Source organism: Patella vulgata, chromosome 5, assembly GCF_932274485.2.
Source record: "Patella vulgata chromosome 5, xgPatVulg1.2, whole genome shotgun sequence".
Classification (NCBI taxonomy): Eukaryota; Metazoa; Mollusca; class Gastropoda; family Patellidae; genus Patella; species Patella vulgata.
In genome coordinates, this window is record NC_065883.2 from 28,473,059 (window position 1) to 28,493,856 (window position 20,798).

Sequence of the window (20,798 nt, forward strand, 5' to 3'; positions counted from 1 at the left end):
CTTCTTGTGAACACTCTAACAACAAAAGTTATCAACCGATCTGTATGAAATTTATATGCATCATTTAGATTAGTAAAACAAAGAAGCTTATTGAATTTCAGCAATTTCCGTTAAGTACATCTAGAGTTATGGCCTCGTTTCACTTTGTTGCTTCTTATGAACACTCTAACAACAAAAGTTATCAACCGATCTGTATGAAATTTATATGAATCATTTAAATTTGGGTAAAAAAAAGAAGCCTATTGAATTTCAGCAATTTCCGTTAATTACAACTAGAGTTATGGCCCTTGTTTCACTTTGTTGAATCTTGTGAACGCTCTAATGACAACAGTTATCATCCGATCTGTTTGAAATTGACATGCATCATTTAAATTAGTGAAACGAAGAATCCTATTGAATTTCAGCAATTTCCTTTAATTACGCCGTGAGTTATGGCCCTTGTTTCACTTTGTTGTACCTTGTTTATGCTCTAACGACAAAAGTTATTATCCGATCTGTATGAAATTTATATGCATCATTTAGATTAGTAAAACAAAGAAGCTTATTGCATTTCAACAATTTCCGTTAATTACATCTAGAGTTATCGCCCTTGTTTCACTTTGTTGAATCTTTTGAACGCTCTTATGACAACAGTTATCATCCGATCTGTTTGTAATTGATATGCATCATTTAAATTAGTGCAACGAAGATGCCTATTGAATTTCAACAATTTCCGTTAATTACACCGTGAGTAATGGCCCTTTTTTCACTTTGTTGTACCTTGTGAATGCTTTAACAACAAAAGTTATTATCCGATCTGTATGAAATTCATAGGTATCGTTTAAATTAGAAAAACGAACAAGCCTATTGAGTTTCAGCAAATTTCCGTTAATTACATCTAGAGTTATGGCCCTTGTTTCACATTGTTAAATCTTGTGAACGCTTGAACGACAAAAGTTATCCCCCAATCTGTATGAAATTCATATGCATCATTTAAATTAGTGAAATGAAGAAGCCTATTGAATGTCAGCAATTCCTGTCAATTACTTCTAGAGTTATGGCCCTTGTTTTACTTTGTTGAACCTTGTGAACGTTCGAACGACAAAAGTTATCATCTGATCTGTATGAAATTGATATGTATTATTTGAATTAGTAAAACGAAAAAGTCTGTCGAATTTCAACAATTTCTGTAGATTACTTCCAGAGTTACAGCCCTTGTTTTAGTTTTTAGAACCTTGTGAACCCTCAAACGACGAAAATTATAATGTCATCTGTATGAAATTGTCTATTAAATGCCCCCTAATTACCTACAAAAGAACAAATATACGGCAACTATCTTTAAATCAAAGCGACAGTAGATTGCTTTGTCCGACATTTTAAATTTACGTCTGTAACACATAAAGGCGGGGCCTCGTGTGCAATAGCCAATCAAAGTACTAATCTGATCAGAGTTGTGCAGTAGGAATACGCCGTAATTATGAACGTCCGAATCAATTTTGATAAAAACAACGCTTGATTTATTGTCAATATTTGCTGATAAATGAATGTTTTTTCAGTAGATTGGACTGTGTATGTGTAATAAGTACTAATAGTATAAAATTAACTGATTTTTAAGATGGCACATACATTAATAAAGAAATTGAGTTTGCCACTTGGAACTAAAGGCATCCAATCGTAGCTAAAAACAAGCACATCAGTATATCTCAGCGTTTTTAGTTACGTTCTCGTAGCTAGTGCCTACTGTTCGAAAAATTGGCAGATGTTTTTAATCTTCTGTTAATAGTTTTCTTGGTTACAATCAAGCCTATCCTTAATTAAAAGGACATTATGGGAGATCAGGTAAAGAGTTGACAGTTCTCGCTATATTGGTTAAAAAAAATACTTAACGTAAATAGAATATGCTCAAAATTTCAGTCAAATTGCTCTACTCTGAACTGAGATATTAGCTTTTGAATTTGAGGCTAGTCTCGATCATCGTTACTAAAGTCGGTACAATAAAAATAAAGTCTCGATCATCCACTTTTACGTTTAATAATCCTTCACAAAACGTATTCCAACCCGCTAAATATCGCAGACAGCGACGGCATCGAGAGTCGATTATGCCACCAGAGTGTTTTAATAATATATCGGTAAGGCGATTTGCATTCAATCAAAATTTCATCTTTAACGTCTAATTGAAATCGATTACTCTAATCAACGAGTTTATTGGACAGATTTCCGAACCACAAATCGCCTCGCAATATCACATATGGCTGAAGACTGAAGAATTGAGGAAAAATGTTAAAAAATTCATTTTTATACGCCCACATGTTCATGTGGCCGTATTATGCCGTCGCCCTTGTCCGTCCACAATTTGTTCGTGGACACTCTACAGTTCACAATTTTTATCCGATTTTGACGAAACTTAAAATATAGTTCTATCTCCCAAAGATCTCGGTTCCTTTCGATATTGACATGTAACGGCCACGGGCCATAACCTCATGGATTATGGTCCCTGATTGTACGAAAAATCACGTTTTTTAGCTTGTGGACACTATAGAGGTCACAATTTTCACCCGATTTTGATGAAACTTGAAATGCATGTTTATAACCCAAAGATATTGGTTCCTTTCGATATTCGCGCATATCGAATCGTAACCCCCTGAATGTACTAAAAATCACGTTAACATGTGGTCCCTCTCGAGGTCACAATTAACCGATTTAAAAAAAAAAAACGTTTGAATATATCACCGTTACACTGTAATGTTGGTTGAGTTCGAATTTCATGAAAAACGTGTCAAAACTGTCGGACAAAATGGCCACCCCTCGTACGCAAATAGTGTAAACATCTGGTATATCAAGGTCACAATTTTGATCCGATTTTGATGAAACTTGAAATACGGTAACCCAAAGATCTTGGCTCCTTTCGATATTCGTGCATATCGGACCGTAACGTCCTGAATTATGGCCCTTGATTGTACAAAAAACACGGTTTTAGCTTGTGGTCCCTGTAGAGGTCACAATTTTTATCCGATTTAAAAAAAACGTGTTAATATATCACCGTTACACACTAAGATCTTGGTTCCTTTTGATAATCACGCATATCCGAACGTAACTTCTGAATTATGGCCCCAGCTGATTGTTCAAAAAATAGCATTTCTGTGGAGGTCACAATTTTTTTTTCGATTTTAAAAACCATTTAAAGGCTCAATACCACTCTTGTTGTAACTGAATATGTCCCAATCTTTATTCTGGTCAACAAATTGTACTATTTTACAATATTCCAATTAATTGATGATACAAATTTCATCTTAATACACCTAATTAAAAAATTGAAAAATTCAACTAAATGATTTGAAAAGCCTGACGTAAAGCTTTTCAAATGTGACTTGTATTTAAAAAAAAATTTTGAACCCTCTGGACAAGTAAAATAGGATTTAATGGATAATTTACACAACAGGTAGGACACTAACACATCTAGTACTTAGAATAAGGCTATTTTTTATTTTCTGGAGCTGTTATTTTCAGACCATAACTTTCTGGATTATTGCCCCTGATTGTACAAATAATCGCGTTTGATTTTATTTTTTTCTCTATCCATCTCTTGCAAAATGTGGGCGTATCCTGCCTGACAGCCGCTGGTTCTTTCTGTTCTTGAGTACACCGCCCAAAAATAAAAAAATGAAAAGTTGTCCCAGTTGACTGTTCCTGAATGCCCCGTATTCGTATTACTTAGAAATATCCATGATATTCATATTTTAACGTGAAATTGAAAGAAAATGAACTAACGTCGGGCACGTTGTGTCGCTGTGGGGGAGGCCATCTTGGAAATCGAGCAGGTTGAAAGATTTGCATACTAGGGCCTAGATTTGGCTATTTTTTGACGTAAATGTCATACATGTGTTTGAAAAGGATTTGCAAATCGATTAGCCATTATCGGTTTCTTTTAAATTAAAAACGCCTTAAGTAGTAGGTGCGTTTTGACGATTTGATCGGGTGATCACGTGTTTTTTTTTTTAGAGGCGTGTATATATCCTTCATGGTCCAGAAACAAGAATTGTTTACAGCTAATCGGCGCATTTAACCATAGAACTAGAATATTCTAGTTCTATGATTTAACGAACTCATCAAAGTACTTGAGATCGACCATACTGTCACATGACATCTCCACTAATTCAAATCGATTGGCGATAGTATTTTTACTCTGTGGGAATTCCCCGACTGTTACGCATTTCCGGTTGTTCGAATATCAAGTATCTCCCCGGATGGAAAATTCCCATTGCCTCTCAAAGACTGGTTAATTTTTCTATACAGGCTAGGCGTTATTGGAAATTCCGAATCATTTTAATTCGTCTTTGAAATATTAACGCCCAAAATCACCTTATTTAGAGCCACAGCGACAAGAGAAATTATTGTAGACCGCTCGTGAAACAGCTATGATTGTAAAAATGGTAAGTACACTATCAAAAAGTTAAGTAATAATGTGCAATGTAATGTCTTCGAAAGAATACTACTAGGTCACATGACGTCAATGTGACTATGGTAAAGTCAAGGCAGGCCACTACGTATATTATAATAAGCAGAGGTGATTTTATTTGTTCATGCAGTAACTTGACTACCTTGCCGGGCTCTATAAAAGTTGAGTGTGCCTGCGCACACACTTGAAAATGTGCCTGCAGGGTCATACTGAAACACATGGATGTAGCCATGATTTGGTGAGTGGTGTATAAATATATCTGGCAAGCGGAGCGAGGCAAAAAAATTTTTGGGAGCGGGGCGTGGTCTTTTATGAAAATTAAACCCTTCTTGGTGTATTTTCAGAGCATCTGCTGCCTTTTGTATTTGGTTCAGTGCAAATCAAATTTCCATTTATATATTCAAATTTTACCAAATTTACTTAATTTTCATCAATGATACAGGGATCTAAAAACTTTTTGACACCACCCGACCGAGCATAAAATTGTCCCGCCCCACTCTAGCTGTTTCTCTGGATATGAGGACCTTTCAGTATTTGTTGTTTTGTTGTTTTGTTTTTTTTCAAATATTACTTTATTACTTTGAGATTAAAAATTAAAACTATTCTTAAAACGGTGTTTGTGTTTTATTTGAGTACAACGAATTATGACAACAGGTAGATATTGATAATTAAAACACGTTGTATTATTTGACTTGTTTGTAATGTTGTTGTACGTGTCTCACGAATATTATTTATTATTACGGTGGGATGAGAATCAGGTCAGGCAGAAACTGAGAAAGCTCTCATCGTCCTCCTAGTCCTACTCTCGGGCCGTAGCAAATCCACGGTCAACACAGGTAAGAAATAAAATAAGAAACATCATGAAAATTTGCAGGCACGTGTTGGACAATTACGACATTCAAACCTGTAACATTGGAGTGCCGTAAATTGGTCTGGGTGACCTATTTACGGCAAATAAACAAATATAAAGACCGTAGAATAATTGTAAAATGAATATACCTAGGCCTAAACATCTTCTAAGTATAAATAATCAAAATACCAATACATCTTTCTTTAATCTAATTTGGGATGATAGGGTCTACTACGGCACACAAAAATAAATTATGCCGTGACAGACATGGTTTGCGTACGTCGGCTTTTAGTTTAACTTTTACCATGGCTTTGCCGTTTAATTGCCGTGGTAAATTTTGAGCGCCGAGTTTGTGTACAGAGAAGGACGAAGGGGTTTAAATACGACTGGGCGGCTTTCTTCGATTTTTTCTTTGTGCTGGGCGGCAAAAAATAGTGCCGGGCGCAGGCGCCGCCCGGCGTGGCTACATCTTTAAAAATGTGCCCGCAAAATTTTTTTTTAAAGCAAATGTGCCTGCGTGCGCATGTGCGCGGAAATATCGATGCCTGCTACCTTGATAGCTAGATGGCACTTATTATTAAATTGTCTGATAGAATTGGGTCTCGCGATTGGTAGATTTCATAATTCTTGTGCAAGGTCATTTCATATTCGCATTGTTTGGTGGTTAAATTGTGTTCAAAATATCTTATTAAAAAAGTTATAGATTAGATATCAAATTATATGGCTGATTCTCTTACTGAAATAATTTAATATCATTTGAATATAATATGAAAAATGTTAAACATTTTTTCTCTTATTTGTACATAGGTTTGAAATTGAATTGATACAATTACTTACAAGTCGGTTGTGATTTTGCAGATAAATTCAATTCAGTCCATCAGGCAATATATTGACTATGGTACCATACTTCTCTATATATAGCTTTCTAAAGATGTAGTATATATTACATAAATTCATCCTGGATAGCATGGTTAATGAACTATTTTATTAATAACTCAAAATTATATGATTATGATTAGTTTTAAATTTTAACGCTGGTCCGACCAAGTAAAGTAGGTGGGCCATAACTCTCCTATTGTTAATTTTTTAATGTTGAAACCACAATGTCACACTGATAGCAAGATCCTGTTCTGTTGTTTGTTTTGTGTTAATAATATGCCAAACCATATTAACCCTTAAAATGTGCAGGATTTTGGCCAAAACAAACATTTGGTCTTAATGGCCAAATGGTCAAGGTCAAACAATTGGGTCATTTAATTAGTTAAAGGAGAACTTTAGCTGTTGCAGATTTCAGATATTTTATTGAAAATAGTTTCTACCATGCTCATCCATTTTGGCCTTTTAAGTAACAGATTTATCACACACACAAAAAGTATGATCAAAGATATTGATGGTGACAGACATTGTCCTAGATAATGATTATAACATGAAAAATCCACAATGACTAGAGTTCACCTTTAAGTAGGCCTGTATTACATGTTAAGAACCCTTTATTTTATTGATATTTTTCAGCACACAATATCACACATGTGGCTACAAAGACATGATGACCTCCCATTTCAAGAGGCTTAGAATTACGGTGAATGATTTATTGCGCATCCGTAATATATGTGTACATGCTAAGATATTTATAGTCAAACTCATTGAAAAAGCAATTTAAAGTGAAACTGTTTTATTATATCTTTTTGGAGGAAAATAATGATATTGACTAGACATTAGGCCCACATATACATGGTATGGTTGAAAAAAATTTGGTTCAAAATAAAATCATTTTCATTTTAAAAAGATTAAATTTTGGAATTATTTTTTTTAGTAAGATAATATTGTTTATATCAACACAGTGACAAAGTAAAAAGGGTTTTGTGTACATTGCAGTCCAATCTCTGCTCCCAGAGAGAAGTTTACAGTTCGTTTAAACTTGTGTCTGGGAGCCGTAATTGATTGCAGTCATGAAACTGGTTAGATCCATTACCCTGTATCTTGAACTTTGCACAATCTCATTAAAATACAGATCTATATTTCGTTTCGTTTTTTTTACACTTTCGATTGTCTCTACTAGATCTGTCCAGTTGTAGTGAGCAGTCGCGTCAGGGGTCATACAGGCAGCTTTTGACCTTATGACATCAGACATTTGATTAACGAGTCAGCATTGATTGATGTTTCTAGTAGGATACATGTACCCACAGTTCCGTACATTGCACGCCAAAAACTCTGGCTGATCCCTCACATCACCCAGAACGCGGCTTATACATTATAACAACTCTTCCGCATCCTAGTGTAGTAAAGACAAGTAAAACGAAATTTTGAACTATAAAAATAGGCTCTGTGTTTTAATCAAATTGATCTTCAGATAATGACATAGTAAAGTAAGAGTGTAATTAAACATGCCATACACTCTCTTTAAAACAAGCTGTAACTGTGACTTTAATAAATTAAAGGATAGAAGTAATCTGTGATTAACATACATGTAATTGTAACAAGCCTTTATTTTAGTTGATGACTCCGAATGACTCATCTTACTAACTTATAAATAAGTATTCTCTATATTAATATTATTGTCGTTTGATAAATATTTATTATACACTGTAATGGAAAGACATGGTTTTTATACGCCCACATGTGGACGCTCTAGAGGCTAAAGTTAATATCCGATTGACTTTAGATTTATACACAGTGTTTAAGGTCATGAGATGAAGAAGCCTATTGATTTTCTGCGATTTCCAATAATTATTGCCAGAGTTATGGCCCTTGATCACTTCAAAAAATCTTGTTGACGCCCTAGAGGCCAAAGTTAATATCCGATTGACGCTCTAGAGGCTAAAGGTAATATCGATTGACTTTAAATTTATACGCAGTGTTTGAGGTCACGAGACAAAGAATCCTATCGATTTTCAACGATTTCTGATAATTACTGCCAAAGTTATGGCCCTTGATCACTTTGAAAAATCTTGTGACGGTCTTGAGGCTAAAGTTATCATCCGATTGACTTCAGATTGATACACAGAGTTTAAGCTAAATCCATGATATCAAAAGTTTTGTATACTAAATGTTAGCATGGGGCAGAACTTTATAAAAAAACCACCAAATTCTAATGGTTTTCTGATAATTACTTAATGAGTTGTTACTCTTAATCAGATTTTAGTGTATTAATATTATAAATGTTTCATTACCGAAAAAAAGTAAAAATATGCGACAACTCTTGTTGACTGCCCGGATGATTTAGCTGCTGTGGGCGTATGTTTCGTTGCCTGGCAACCTATCTTTACTCTAGTTCACACTTGATGCCCTTTCGTACCAAATAAGGTAACATTTCGAAAGTCCGGGGCTACTTATGATTGACATTGTTGAGACTGAAATAAATGTTGGATGCTATCAAATGTAGTTGAGTGAAGTTAAAAAAGTTTTGTTTGAACCTGTTATACAGGTTCTTTAAGTGGCAGGAGACAAAATAATTTGTTTTTACATAAATAAAAAATCTGTGAAAGTTTAAGTGTAAATTGACTATTGATTGTTGTTATCTGATTATAAATATTTATCTTTGAGTTATGTCCAATATACTTATTACAAATATATAACAACAACAGTCTTATCACAATTTAATATCTTTTTTTATTGTGCTAGGACCAGGCTCTACTGAATTTGGTAAAACTTTATAATATTGTTTATGTTCAGATTTATAGAATCTTGTGAATGTAAATGCAGAATAGAATTCTTGGTGGAATATTTTAAATTCTGAGAGATAGTTTATTATGGTGAGGGTATAACAAGGATGAACCTCATCGAATTCCCAAAATATTTACATGGACATTAGTTAGAGGTTACTTTCCATTCATAAAGCTCTAGATGGAATTTTTAAAACTTAACTGGGAGTTGTTCACATTGATTTTAGATTCAGCATAGACACCTTTGCTTAAAAAGAAAAGGTACAGCTAAAAAAACACCCAGGAAAAACAGAATGGTTTGAAAGAATAAGTTTATATAACTAGGCAGGACAAGCTTGTGTCTATGTTTAGATTTGAAATATAAATAGGATTTCCCATTCATAGTTTGTAAGAAATGTTTTCCCAGTAGCTATGGTGGTTTGTCAGTGAGCAGGTCATGGTCAAAGGAATATATCTTTTAAAGGCTTGATGTGTCATTTGTATTTTCTCTGAAATGTCAAATTTCTCACAGCTTAATACCTATGCTAAATAAATGTACGGTAGATCTACTCAAATTAATTATATAAGATTTAATTAAGAAACAAAATCAAATACAAACATTAGATAATCTTTCGGCTTGGATTCAGTTAGATCTAAAGTAGGTCCATCAGGTTTCTCAGCTGCCATCTTTTATTGGTAACCACCTTAATTGGGCTCTTATTGCTGTTGACAGTTCATCAATAGGTTGGGGGGGGGGGGGGGGTGTCTTCTTATTCTTAAATTAAAACACTTGATTCAGCTAACTATAGGACTTTATGTTGATACAGTAAATAACCATCATAACAGACAATGTCACCATAGTCTGTCAAGACCTTATAATTATCTTTCTATGGTTGAATTATAAGGTCTTGGCAGACCGTGGTGGCAGATTGAAGACATTTCAATTTATCATATCTTTATAAATACTGAACAAAATTGGACCCTTATTCCTATTAGAGATTCAACTTTCAGAACACATGTTTTGTAGTTTTCAAGGGACTCATATAGCGCTAAATGATGCATCACGCCTTTAAACAATTGAGAGTATGAGGATTCTCATAAGCAAGCATAGAAATAATGATTTTAGTTGTACCTGACAAACTGTTACAAGGTTTTTGATAGTTGAGATGCCTTTCTTCATTTGGGATGACTATGAATAAATTTTTGCAATCAAAATAGGTTTAAAAGTTTCTTTATGATGGTCTGATTAAATTAAAACAACTTCTGGAATATGATAATGCCAGACAATATGTCAGTAATAGATCTAGGATAAAAAAAATAGACAAAAATGCATCAACCAAGTTTTTGTTTTACCAATAATAGATATATTCCATCCCCCCAGTTTAATATCAGTTTAGGTAAAATATAATTTTGTGGACATCCACAGATAGTAAAATTAGAAATTTCCTTAATAAAAAAACGTCAATGTGCATGTAAATTTGAGCATTAAGCCTACCATCGTTAGTCATTATTTGTTTATGTGGTGTATGTAAAGACATGTATGTCAACATCACATGCCGTATGTCTATTTCAACACTATATACAGTAACTGGGTATGTACATGTATTAAAATAATAGTGATAAACCTAAACTGTTGTGAACATTTGAATGATAAAGGCCATTGATAAGGACATGTATCTACATGTATGTTGCTAAAATGAAGGATACAGTAATTGAAACACAATGTTATATTTCAAGAATAAACCGAATCCCTTTCCTGCTCAAACCAAACATTTTGTAGAATTGTTACATTACATGCCAAATTATGATTTATGACATATTGTCAGATAATTTATGACAAAGCAGTAGCAAGGGGTTGGTTTCATCATAAACACACAAATTACATTCTGTAATGCTGGTATTTTATTTTCTCAGTACTAAATTGTTGAATGGTCCAATGTGTATACATTGGCGTGCATGTAAAAGATTTCGAAATAAGATTATGCCGTAATGCTTCTGTCCGGACCTAATTTCTCTCACAGAAACTCTATGGCGTATGCTCATCTTCATTAGCTCAATAAAGTAGGATGTTAAACCCCATTTCATTTTTATATTGTCGTCGCGTCCGTCTGTTGTCCACAATTTATTGTGAACACTCTACAGACTACATATATCATCAGATTGGTTTGAAATTGATATATGTTGATTATATTAGTGAGATGAAGTCTATTCAATTTTAATAATTTCCGTTAATTTCTTCTGGAGATATGGCCTTTGTTTAACTTTATTATCATCCGTATGAAATTTATGTTCATCGTTTAATTTAGTAAAACGAAGAAGCCAATTGAATTTCAGCGATTTCCGCTAAATACATCTAGAGTTATGGCACTTGTTTCACTGTGTCGAACTCAGTGAACGCTCTAACGACAAAAGTTATCATCCGATCTGTATGAAATTTATATTTATCATTTAAATTAGTAAACGAAGAAGCCTAGTGAATTTCAGTAATTTCCAATAATTACTTTTTGATTTGTGAACCCTGTTTTACTTTGTTGAACAATGTGAATGCTCGAATGATAAGTCATCATCCAATCTATATAAAATTTATATACGCATTATTTAAAGTAGTAAAATGAAAAAGGCTGTCAAATTTCAACAATTTTTGTATATTACTTCCAGGGTTTACAGCTTTGTTTCAGTTTGTAGTACCTTGTGAATCCTCAAAGGACGAAAATTATAATCTGATCTGTTGACCACTCGGACGATTTAGCTGCTGTGGGCATATGTTACGTTGCCAGGCAACCTATTTTATTTAATGATGGTCCCACCCTTACATAACAAGATGTCTAAATTACAGTGTTAACAAATGGTTGCATTTTGAAAATTGAATTGTAACTGAATGTATGATGCTTCATGACCTTGAAAAATAAAATTTAAAGTTATACGTACTTAGTATGTATTACAATGAATAAAACAAGAAAAAAAAATCTTAAATTTGAAATAGAATGTGAGATTCTCCAATCATACATGTAAGTTGTAACTTGATGGTTGTGTATTTTAAAACACTAATATAGATTTCCGTGTATAGTCCCTGATTGATGGTTATGTAAACTGAAAGAAGAATACTGAATACCAAACAATATATTTAATCAGTATTTTGAAAGGATTAGTAAAACCATTATGAATTAAACAGATTAAGAATATATTATAGAAATATAAAACTTGTTATTAACCTAATAAATGCTATTGTCAGCTGACCATGATCTGTTAACAAAATCATATTTATGAAAGTTCTGTCACAAGACCATGACACTTATCTACAGCAATAGATTTACTTTATTACCTTGTTACTATAAATAGATCAGGTAAATTTACTGTTATTATGATGTTGGTGTAGTATAAGTACTATAAGTAATGGATATTCTAGTATAAGCTTATATACACCGGTAGTGATAGGTAAAGTTTAAATCTAATATTATTTGAATATAAAGAATAAAATAAGTTATCCTATAGATATATATTCTAAGATGAAAATAGTTATTTGAATATGAATAGGGAAATAAGTTATACTATAGATATATATTACATAAGATTAGTAAAGTTTTTTTTTTATATAAACAACATTTTATTTAATTTAAAAATGGATTGGGGAACCTGGTAGGCCTATGTTTACAAAGTTATTTGTTAAAGCCTAATATTTATTATCTTTTAACATGTCTCAATCTGTTTGTTTTGAATTTGATATTATAAGTGTTGATATAAAATTCTTTTTTTCTTAAAAAAAACCCAATGAATTACCAGTACAGGCTACATGTACCTTATAAGTGTGAAACATACAGACTGGTTTCTGACTCCTGTTTCACTAAAAATCACACTAACATGTCACAGGGATGTAATTCTTAGTGTAACAAGATCTGAACAATATATATCTTATTCTTATTGAAGTTATTGAAAAGTGAGTAGTTTAATTGGTTAAAAGGTGGTTTATTTTGACTTAGTGGGTCTTCATAAATATATAATTAAGTGTGTCCTCAAAGCTCTATAGTGATAAGATTTACCAAACTCAAAAATTAAACTTTTTTTTTTTTTTTTTTCAGAATTAAAAAGAGCTCAACAGTTGTTAATTGGTGATAATTTTGTTTATATTAAGTATTTTGTGTGATATGGCTAGTGCCAATCAAGGACACAATGAAGAAGACATCAGTATTATAAATCGTTCATCAGACACAAATGATGACGGCTATGAAGACGAGGCTGACATTATATTCCAAAATTTTCAATTAAGGAACACAGCAACAGATAATTCTGAATCGGTGCAAGTTTTTCGTCAGGCGTATGATGAATTGAAATCCAGATTTAATGAACTTTACATAAAATCCGAAGGCCAAGCAAAGAAAATAAAAGAGTTGGAAAATTCCAACCTTAACACTGGGATGGATTTTAGCGAATCTGATTCATTTTTGTTTGTTAGTTCCGAGGGAAGTGGTAAGAATGCACATGATAACAATGATACAGACATTGGTGTGCTGAAAGGTCAAGTGGCTAATTTACAGCGTAAATTGATGGTTGCGGAATTTGAAGTGAAAACTGTAACTGCAAAAAAATTTCAACTTGAAGAAAGTTTGAAATCCGTTAGACAAATGGCAGAAAATGATCAGTCACAGGAACGGGATACAATGGAATATCTTCAGAGAAAGATCGAAGATTATAAAGAGAGGGTTCGACAGTTGGAATCCATTAAAGGTAGTGATTTGCAACAGGAAATTATAAACATGCGCAACGAGTGTAAAAAGCTGAAGGAAGAAAATAATAAGTTAGCAAATGAATTAAAACATTGTAAAAGTGAAAATACACTTTTAAAACAGAAACTTACTGGTAGAATCGAAAGTAGTCCGGCTGGAAGTCTGGCACTTAGTAATGGTACTATAGCATCGTTTGGTATCGGTACATATGCATCAAATGGCTTGACAAGAGGGATGACAAATGAAGTTGATCAACTTTCAATGTTGTCGTTGAACTCTTCTCTACCAGCAACAGATGAACTCAAAAAGTTAAAACAATATATTAAAAGCTTGAAAACAACAATTGAAAAACAGCATGCTGCTCTTAAAAAAATAGGTAAGTAAATCCTTCCTTTCGTGTAACCTATAAATTATACAGGTAAACAAAATAAAAAGGTTAGTGAAACTAAGTTCAGCTTAGAAAGTACAAAACCTACCAGGTACTTTAAAATGATGCCTGGACCAATATTTTCTTGTTTTTCATTTTCAAAGAATTAATTCATCTAAGTCTGTTGTTCTGCCCCAAAAACTGTTAGAGTTTAGATTTTTTTTTAACTTTTGTGTCAACTTTTCAGGAAGGTACATCAAAACCATCAAAATATAACATTTGCTTTGATAATATCTGCATAATTATCTTGGATGGAAGTGGATGTTAGTCCATAATTGTAGTACTTAGATGCATTCCTTGGAAAAATTTTTAAACAATAGCAAAAAATTGTATTTTGTGTTAATGACATTACTTTTTCTTATATTTGTAGAAGAAAATCCTGCAATAAGAAAGATTTTAGAAGAGAGCACAAGTATGTCACTGGGGAGAAGAAGAAGGGCAAGTAATTCAAGCTGTAATGGAGTTGTTGAGTTGGAGGACAGTAACCCTAATCTGTCAAATGGTGTAAATTTAAGGAACAATGGTGGAACAGGTAGTGAAGAATCTGTTCGAAGCGCTTTTGATCCACGACCCATGTCATCATGCCTTCCTGCCTCGCAACAGTTGCAAGTCAATCTACCAGAAGTATATGACAATGTTCAACAGACCAAAAACCCAGGACATTTTCCGTTTAAATCACAGTCGGAAGTAATTTATCGACAACAAAGTCATCAAAGAGATTTACAACGCAGTCGTTCAGTCGCTGATAGGCAGTTTACATTAGAAAGTGCGCCAGGACCAGTTTTTGAGAAAGAAACAACAGGATTCATCCAAGTTGATCGAAATCGCTATGGTGATCATAGAGCGTCTGGTTCGTCTGTTGAGCCAGGTAGAGTTAATCCTCCTTTCAGGTCTGATTCTCCTTTCCAGCCGTCACCATACCAACCCCCATCACCGTACCAACCATCCCCATACCAGCAACCAGCCCCTTGTCAACCATTAATACCTGAAGTAACACAACAGATTTGTCCTGTATGTAGCGAAAACTTTACACGTAGAAGTGTCAGTGACTTTCAAAGGCATGTGTTTAATTGTGTTGACGCTGATGAGCAGCCGTCTACGTTAACCACAGAATCGGAACCAGATAGAATATGTCCAATGTGTAACGAACGTTTCCCACCAGCGGTTGCACAGATAATGGTTGATAATCACGTCAACGCTCATTTCGGAGAAGCCCCCATTGGTGATGGTTTTGAAATTCTTAATACTGGTAACTAAATAAAAGATATGAAGAAGATATGTATGGTACCGGTATGGATTTAGTGATGTCATTAATAACTATGATAGAATCATGGTGCTAGATCCTTTGAATGTATTGCTGATTATATTTTCTTTTTATACGCCCACATTGAAATGTGGTCGTATATTGTCGTCGGTCCGTCCCTCCCTCAGTCTGTGTTTACGCCGATATATAATCGTTTTGATTGACTTAGGTTGATACACAGAGTTTAAGGTCTTGAGATGAACAAGTATATTGATTTTCAATGATTTTTGATAACTTGAATAGCTAAATCCATGATATTAAATGTTTTGTATACTAAACTTAGCATGGGCAGAAAAAATTCAAATGATTTTCTGATAATTACTTAATGAGTTGTTACTCTTAATCTGATTTTAGTATTTTATAAATTACCGACAAAAGTAAAAATATGCGACAACTCTTGTTGGCTGCCCGAAAGATTTAGCTGCTGTGGGCGTATGTTTCATTGCCTGGCAACCTATTTTTAAAATTTAAAATACAGTTTAGTGGATCGAAAAATGAGAGTTTGGAAAAGGCCCTTGATATAGCCTACATTATACATATTGGCCAAACACTGTAATTAACCATACACATGTATGTTTGAGCTGTGGTGTGCTATAGTTTTTTGACAGTAAAATAGGCTGATATAAATTTTCATAAAAACATAAATATTGCTACAGGTATATAATTATGATTAGGTGGTGCTTGCTTTATCTGTAATATAATGTAGGTACATGTACACTATAAACAGCGATAACTGTGATAAACTAAAATGGACTAAAGACTATAATTGTTGTAAATATGTATAAATGTTAATATAATGTCATACATAACAAGTTTGGTTTGTGGCTTATCATGGTGTTAAAACTTGTGACCTGGAAATTTGTATATTTTGTTATTACTATATCATAACTGTGTAATATATGTATGAAAAGGTAATATTTTCGTCAACATTTTGGGATTGCTGGTGTCAAATTAGTCTGTGTGCTTCTAGCATGAGAACATTGCATACCAAAGATCTAACTTTACCAGTTCATCATCAAAATACTCTCCTCAAAAATAGTGTCAAGAATATTTAAACTTTCATAAGCAATATACCATGCAGTTATGAGATGCTAAGTTTTTAGAGATCTATAATACTAGCTATGATAATGATTAGCAAATTATCACACTGTTACTAACGACATTTCGAGGAGAAATATAACCAGCTGAACACCTACAGTTAACCATGGATAAAAATTTAATGAATCTGCCTTATCCCTGTTTCAACTAAGGCAGGATTTTGAGGGTACTGCAGTAACTGTACCCTCCCAAAATGTGTCTTTAGATATTAGAGTCGAAGATGCTAACTTAGTAACTGCTACTGGTGTTGGGTTTGGGTATATGAGGAACTAGTAGATCAAACTTGTACCTTGTCATAAAATTATTTACGGAACTACAATCTATGAGTAATATTTGCATATGTACTGTTAAATTCTGAAATATAATATAAATCGCAATCTACAACACTGTAATTCATGTATAAAGACAGTTTATATTTTGTTCATTCTATTTTTTTTTTAAATTGTATGCTACTTCACTACTAAATGGATAAACTTTTTTCCATTTGAAATATTTATGTTAAGACTTTTAATGAAAATGTGTAGTTTTAAATTCTGTCAGTCAATTACTCTTTCGGGTTTCCAAAAATTATTTGTGAAGTGATTTTTAAAAAAAACTGAGTAGAGGTTGTGAACATTTTTATTGGATTATTGGTGTCTACATATTTTGTCTTTGAACATCATATGAATGAATACATGCACAAAATCAACAGTGATCATCCAATTTTGATGAAATTTGGCACAGATGTGTGGCTTTAATAAAGAAGACCAGTTCTGTTTGAATCTGGATATAACCAGACATTATTTATAGTCTTAAATATCTTGTGTACATGTAACCATATATAAGTTATGTTATATGGGCGAGTTTATTCTTTATTAATATTGTTAATGTTAAAGATACATTATGGAAGATTAGATAAAGAGCTGGCATTCCTCACTATAATAGTTAAAAACTAGGTAATATAAAGGCAATTTGCTGAAAATTTCAGTCAAATTGATCCACTCTTAACCGAGATTTTAGCTAATATTGAATTTTTGGCCTAGCCTCGATCATCATGAATGGAAGTCGAACAGCAAATCGGAAACTAATCCAATAAACATTGCAGGCTAGCGATGACATCAAGAGTTGATTATGGTCTGGATAAGTTATTTAATGTCTAATTAATAAATTAGATGACATTCAGGCCTAAAGAAAGACCTGCAATAGGAAGATTTAGCTCTTGCTTAGTGTATGTTTAATATACATGCAGCAGATTATTTCAGATTTTTATAACAAAAATATTACTCACGTTTGGTATTTATTTCTTCACATCAATTTGCTAGATATATTATTCTTTTACGTTTAAAACAAATTGTTATGTTAATAAAAGTATAATAATGAAGATATTGTGGTTTTTTTATTATATGCCTTGCACCAATTGTGAACATCAGATATTTGATTTGATAAGAGTACACGAATATAATCGGGGTTATGTTATAAGGAAAGTCTTTGGTGATCATATTCAGTCTAAACCAGCGGCTGCCAGGCAGGATACGCCCACATTTTTGAGAGATGGATAGAGAACAAGCTAACAAGAAAGTGATTTTTCCTACTATCAAGGGCCATAATTCAGGAAATTACAATTCAATATGCGCGAATATCGAAAGGAACTGAGATCTTTGTGTTATAAACTTACATTTCAAGTTTCAACAAAATCGGATAAAAATTGTGACCTCTATAGGGTCCACAACCTTGATATACCATATTTTTATGCTATTTGAGAACGAACGGCGGCCATTTTGTCTGTCAATTTTGGGCCGATTTTCACGAAATTCAAATTCAACCTTCCTTAGGGTGTAACGGTGATATAATAATACGGTTTTTTAAATCAGATAAAAATTATGACCTCTACAGGGTTCACAAGCTAAAAATGCGGTTTTTTGTACAATCAGGGGCCATAATTCAGGAAGTTACAGTCCGATATGCGCGAAGATCGAAAGGAATCGAGATCTTTGGGTTATAAACTTACATTTCAAGTTTCAAAAAAATTGGATAAAAATTGTGACCTCTATAGGGTCCACAACCTTGATATACCATATTTTTACGCTATTTGAGAACGAACGGTGGCCATTTTGTCTGTCAATTTTGGTCCGATTTTCACGAAATTCGATTTCAGTCATCCTTAGGGTGTAACGGTGATATAATAGAACGTTTTTTTAAATCGGATAAAAATTATGACTTCTTTAGTGTCCACAAGCTAAAAACGTGATTTTTCGTACAATCAGGGGCCATAATTCAGGAAGTTACGGTCCGATATGCACGAATATCGAAAGGAACCGAGATCTTTGAGTTATAAACTTACATTTCAAGTTTCAACAAAATCGGATAAAAATTGTGACCCCTATAGGGTCCACAACCATGATATACCATATTCTTACGCTATTTGTGAACGAACGGCGGCCATTTTGTCTGTCAATTTTGGCCCGATTTTCACGAAATTCGAACTCAGTCATCCTTAGGGTGTAACGGTGACATAATAGAACGTTTTTTTAAATCGGATAAAAATTATGACTTCTATAGGGTCCACAAGCTAAAAACATGATTTTTCGTACAATCAGGGGCCATAATTCAGGAAGTTACGGTCCGATATGCACGAATATCGAAAGGAACCGAGATCTTTGGGTTATAAACTTACATTTCAAGTTTCAACAAAATCGGATAAAAATTGTGACCCCTATAGGGTCCACAACCTTGATATACCATACTCTTACGCTATTTGGGAACGAACAGTGGCCATTTTGTCTGTCAATTTTGGGCCGATTTTCACGAAATTCGAACTCAGTCATCCTTAGGGTGTAACGGTGATATAATAGAACGATTTTTTAAATCGGATAAAAATTATGACTTCTATAGGGTCCACAAGCTAAAAACATGATTTTTCGTACAATCAGGGGCCATAATTCAGGAAGTTACGGTCCGATATGCACGAATATCGAAAGGAACCGAGATCTTTGGGTTATAAACTTACATTTCAAGTTTCAACAAAATCGGATAAAAATTGTGACCCCTATAGGGTCCACAACCTTGATATACCATATTCTTACGCTATTTGGGAACGAACGGCGGCCATTTTGTCTGTCAATTTTGGGCCGATTTTCACGAAATTCTAACTCAGTCATCCTTAGGATGTAACGGTGATATAATAGAACGGTTTTTTAAATCGGATAAAAATTATGACTTCTATAGGGTCCACAAGCTAAAAACGTGATATTTTGTACAATCAGGGGCCATAATTCAGGAAGTTACTGTCCGATATGCGCGAATATCGAAAGGAACTGAGATCTTTGGGTTATAAACTTACATTTCTAGTTTCAACAAAATCTGATCAAAATTGTGACCTCTATAGGGTCCACAAGCTAAAAACGTGATTTTTCGTACAAACAGGGGCCATAATCCATGAAGTTTCGATCCGATACATGCCAATATCGAAAGCAGCCGAGATCTTTTGGGGATACACCTATATTTCAAGTTTCGTCGAAATCGGATAAGAATTGTGACCTGTAGAGAGTCCACAAACAATTGTGGACGGACAGGGGCGGCGGCATAATACGTCCACATGAAAATGTGGACGTATAAAAATCCCAAAAATATATCAGTAAATGTTGTTAAAACGATGTATTTATTCCTGTTAAAACATTTGGTAGAAAATTACTATAATGCTATCAACCAAATCTCTTGAATATAGCAAGAGTTCATGAAGAGCATATAGGTAGATTGGTGTCCTTAACTATTTCATTTTTCACTGGGGTCCCTATAACAAAAAACACATCATCTCCACCTGCCCTACCGTTTAAAGATATGTTTCTATGAGGACCAAGGTACTAACCAAATAACCAGCAATTAGAGAACATCTATAGTATTAGGGAAAACATGTTTGTTTCTAAAAACAATGTATCCCAAGTCTTTTCTATTACAAATGTTACTGCAATCCACGTATTGGCCTAGAAAGTTCATAATGATTTTTTTTGCGTGGTTCCACCATGTCAGTGCTGTAGGCAGGAGGGCTTGGCAAGGGACAATGTATAGTCGTTGGAATGGAAAAATTGAGGTTCCGTGTACACATTGGCGTGCACATAAAAGAACCCTTGACAGTTGGAATTTGAAATAAGAGTAGGCTGTAGCACCACTGTCCGAGCAAAATTCCCCTCATATCACACTGTATGGCATATGCCCATCTTCATTAGCCCAGTCGGCATATATACCCAACTTCATTACCTTAAGTGTAGAAAAGTAGGACGCTAAACCCCATTAATTTCATTTCATTTCAATTTTGAAAAGTCTTAAAATCGGACATAATTCAAACCA

General features: G+C 33.7%; 1 protein-coding gene across 1 annotated transcript; it reads left to right on the forward strand.

Annotated features, from left to right (window-relative positions):
* Positions 1–4,247: 4,247 nt before the first annotated feature.
* Positions 4,248–17,835, forward strand: LOC126821043 (tax1-binding protein 1 homolog). The gene is made up of 3 exons (XM_050549333.2): positions 4,248–4,409; positions 13,003–14,023; positions 14,445–17,835. Exons 2-3 carry the CDS (start codon positions 13,069–13,071, stop codon positions 15,329–15,331), a joined length of 1,842 nt encoding a protein of 613 aa, XP_050405290.1. The 5' UTR covers positions 4,248–4,409; positions 13,003–13,068; the 3' UTR covers positions 15,332–17,835.
* The last annotated feature ends 2,963 nt before the right edge of the window (positions 17,836–20,798 follow it).

Excerpts from the sequence above, each read along its gene's own strand:
- LOC126821043 (XM_050549333.2), top strand. The coding sequence starts at position 13,069 with ATGGCTAGTGCCAATCAAGGACACAATGAAGAAGACATCAGTATTATA. Across the intron at positions 14,024-14,444 it reads TGCTGCTCTTAAAAAAATAG|AAGAAAATCCTGCAATAAGA; the intron begins GTAAGTAAATCC and ends TTATATTTGTAG.